Source organism: Pteropus vampyrus, unplaced genomic scaffold (assembly GCF_000151845.1).
Source record: "Pteropus vampyrus isolate Shadow unplaced genomic scaffold, Pvam_2.0 Scaffold61, whole genome shotgun sequence".
NCBI classification, from domain to species: Eukaryota; Metazoa; Chordata; class Mammalia; order Chiroptera; family Pteropodidae; genus Pteropus; species Pteropus vampyrus.
The window spans coordinates 3,208,401-3,210,748 of record NW_011888842.1 but is presented as its reverse complement, the minus strand read 5'-3'; the positions used below and the strand labels follow the sequence as shown (position 1 = coordinate 3,210,748).

Below are 2,348 nucleotides of genomic sequence, written 5' to 3'. Positions count from 1 at the left end.
GTCTTATTTTGTGGAAAACATAACCATGAATTAGGTTACAGATGCCATAGGATCCCATTTGTCACCTTGACTAGCGTATGATCCCCTAGTTGGGAAGGATGGGGTTGTGTCTTTGTATGTCCCATGTCCTGCCCTGGGCCTGGCATATATAGTAAGCACCTAAGTAAGATGTGTGTGTGTGTGTGTGAAATTAAGTTGCTTGGAGTGTTTTCTTAGAGGCAGGCTCATCGAACTAAGCAACAATATGGCGATCGATTATTTAGTAGCCATCAGGGACCAGGCATTTCACATAACTCCTTTCATCTTTAAAGCAACTCCACAAGGTTAATAGTTTATTGTTCCTATTTTAGGAAGGAAGAACACAGGGCTCAGAAAGGTGAGGCATTTACCCAAGGTCACACAGCCCCAGCCTCACTGCATAGACCGAGCTCCTTCTGTGAATCATGCCGCCTCCCTCCGCACCTGCGAGTCACAGAAAGGAGTCTGGGGACCGGGTGGCTGATCTTTGGGGCGGATGAGGGGTTGAATGAGCTTCTGGAGGCTGGAGATGACTGATGGAGTGCACTTCCTCGCAGGGGGAATCAGCTTTGGGAGGACCAAGGGGACGTCGGGTTCAGAGGCAGATGACGAGACGCAGCTGACGTTCTACACCGAGCAGTACCGCAGCCGCCGCCGCAGCAAAGGTAAGTCCTTGGGAAGGTTCCAGAACCGGAGTTTGTAAGCAGATTTTGTGCTTAATGACAGACCCTGAGTCTTCTTCAACCTGGTCTCTGTCCAGTTAACCCTGAGCTTGACACCCGAAACCCTAGCTAGGTGAGGGATCAGTATTATAGCCTCTTCCCTCCAGTCTTCACTTGCTTTCTGTCCTTCCTCATTCCTTAAAGGATTTACGGATAATTTTTTTTTTTTTTTAAGTTTATGCAATTTCTTTTTTTTTTTTTAATTCAGTACAGGAATTGAAATAACTAAGAAAATGAGACTGAAAAGAAAATAGGAATAAGGACAATTATTCACACTCAGGTTAGATCAATGCCGCGTAATCTGTGCCATACTGTGTAGTGTAGTTCTTGGGAGGACCCGGCAGTTGAACTCAGATCCTTAGCAACCGAAACGCAAAGGGAAACGTACTCAGCAGTAAAACGCGCAGGGTTCTATGGGACAGAACCGGTATTTGTTCAAGAAGTTCTATGTACCTGACCCCGAGAACAGAGAGAACGTTCTCTAGTCGGTCCCTATAAACAACACCACGTGACTTTCCAGATAGTGTCTTTCAAGAGATGCAATTAATATCGCTGGGCGATTGCTTCTCACAATGACATCCAGCATAAGGAGACGAGGCGACACTGAAGCAGGGCTCCGTCAAGGGCTAATGTCCACGGTTCACTGCGATGACATGCTCTGGAGGGAAAACTGTATTTCCGGCAATCACCTGCGAATGTAATTCCTCATCCCTGAGTGTTTTATGAGGATGGGAAATTAGCAAGATCAAGACTGCATTTTTGGAAGAGAATTTAGGGTACAAAGATATATTTCATGCCAGTGATTAAGGGCAGATCCATGAGCTTAGACCAGGTCCCGGAAAGAAGCCAGGGCCCTCCGGCAAACGTGAAGGCAGCCCAGCAAGGCCTGTGGCTGCCTGTGGCCACCTGTGGCCCTCCCGCCTCTCCACAGAAGGGGGCTGGGGAAGTGCCTATGCTCAAGAAGAGAAGAATCTTTTCTACAGAACAATTCTGCATGTGTCCCACCCATGCCTGATGATGTTCAAAGAGCAGAAATCACATAGCTTTTCTGGGCTCCTTTTCCTCTTAAGCAACTCATCTACCTTCCCCATACCTCAGGTTTTTTTCCATCTGTAAAGTGAGTCTTATAACTGCCTCACGTAGACTTGAAGGTGGATTTTGGTTATGATATATAAAAAAATTATCATGGTGTCTTGGTATATAATAAGGGTAAATAGAGTAGACGTTATTAATGTCAGTTAGGTTCTCGTTTTCGGTATCTCCCTACCCCTGGTGCCTTTCATTGAAAAGTCCCTGTGCAGGGAGTGTCTGCCTTGGCATCTCACCCGGCAAGGTTTGGCAGCCTCTGCAGCCATTAGAATAATGGGGCCTGCCCCTCACTCCTCCCCATGTTGGCTTTCTGGTGTCTGCTGCCTTGGAGATTTACAAGTTGATGATGGACGATTCTTGATCTGTCTTATCCCTCTCCCCAGAACAGTTGCGGAATTCAGGCTGAGGAGGGTGGTGGGTCTCTTCTGTAGAACGGGGCTATTTACCACTAATTGGAAAAAATATCCGTCATTGAGCATGTCCTTCATAAATTGGAGCTAAACTTAAAAAAAAGAAAAG

General features: G+C 46.5%; 1 protein-coding gene across 1 annotated transcript in view; it reads left to right on the top strand.

Annotated features, from left to right (window-relative positions):
• Positions 1–2,348, top strand: part of ASTN2 (astrotactin 2) — an 843,256-nt gene that overhangs the window by 294,849 nt on the left and 546,059 nt on the right. Inside the window, exon 5 of the mRNA XM_023531046.1 lies at positions 576–683. Coding sequence (XP_023386814.1) covers positions 576–683 — 108 coding nt within the window. The remainder of the gene's footprint in view (positions 1–575; positions 684–2,348) is intronic.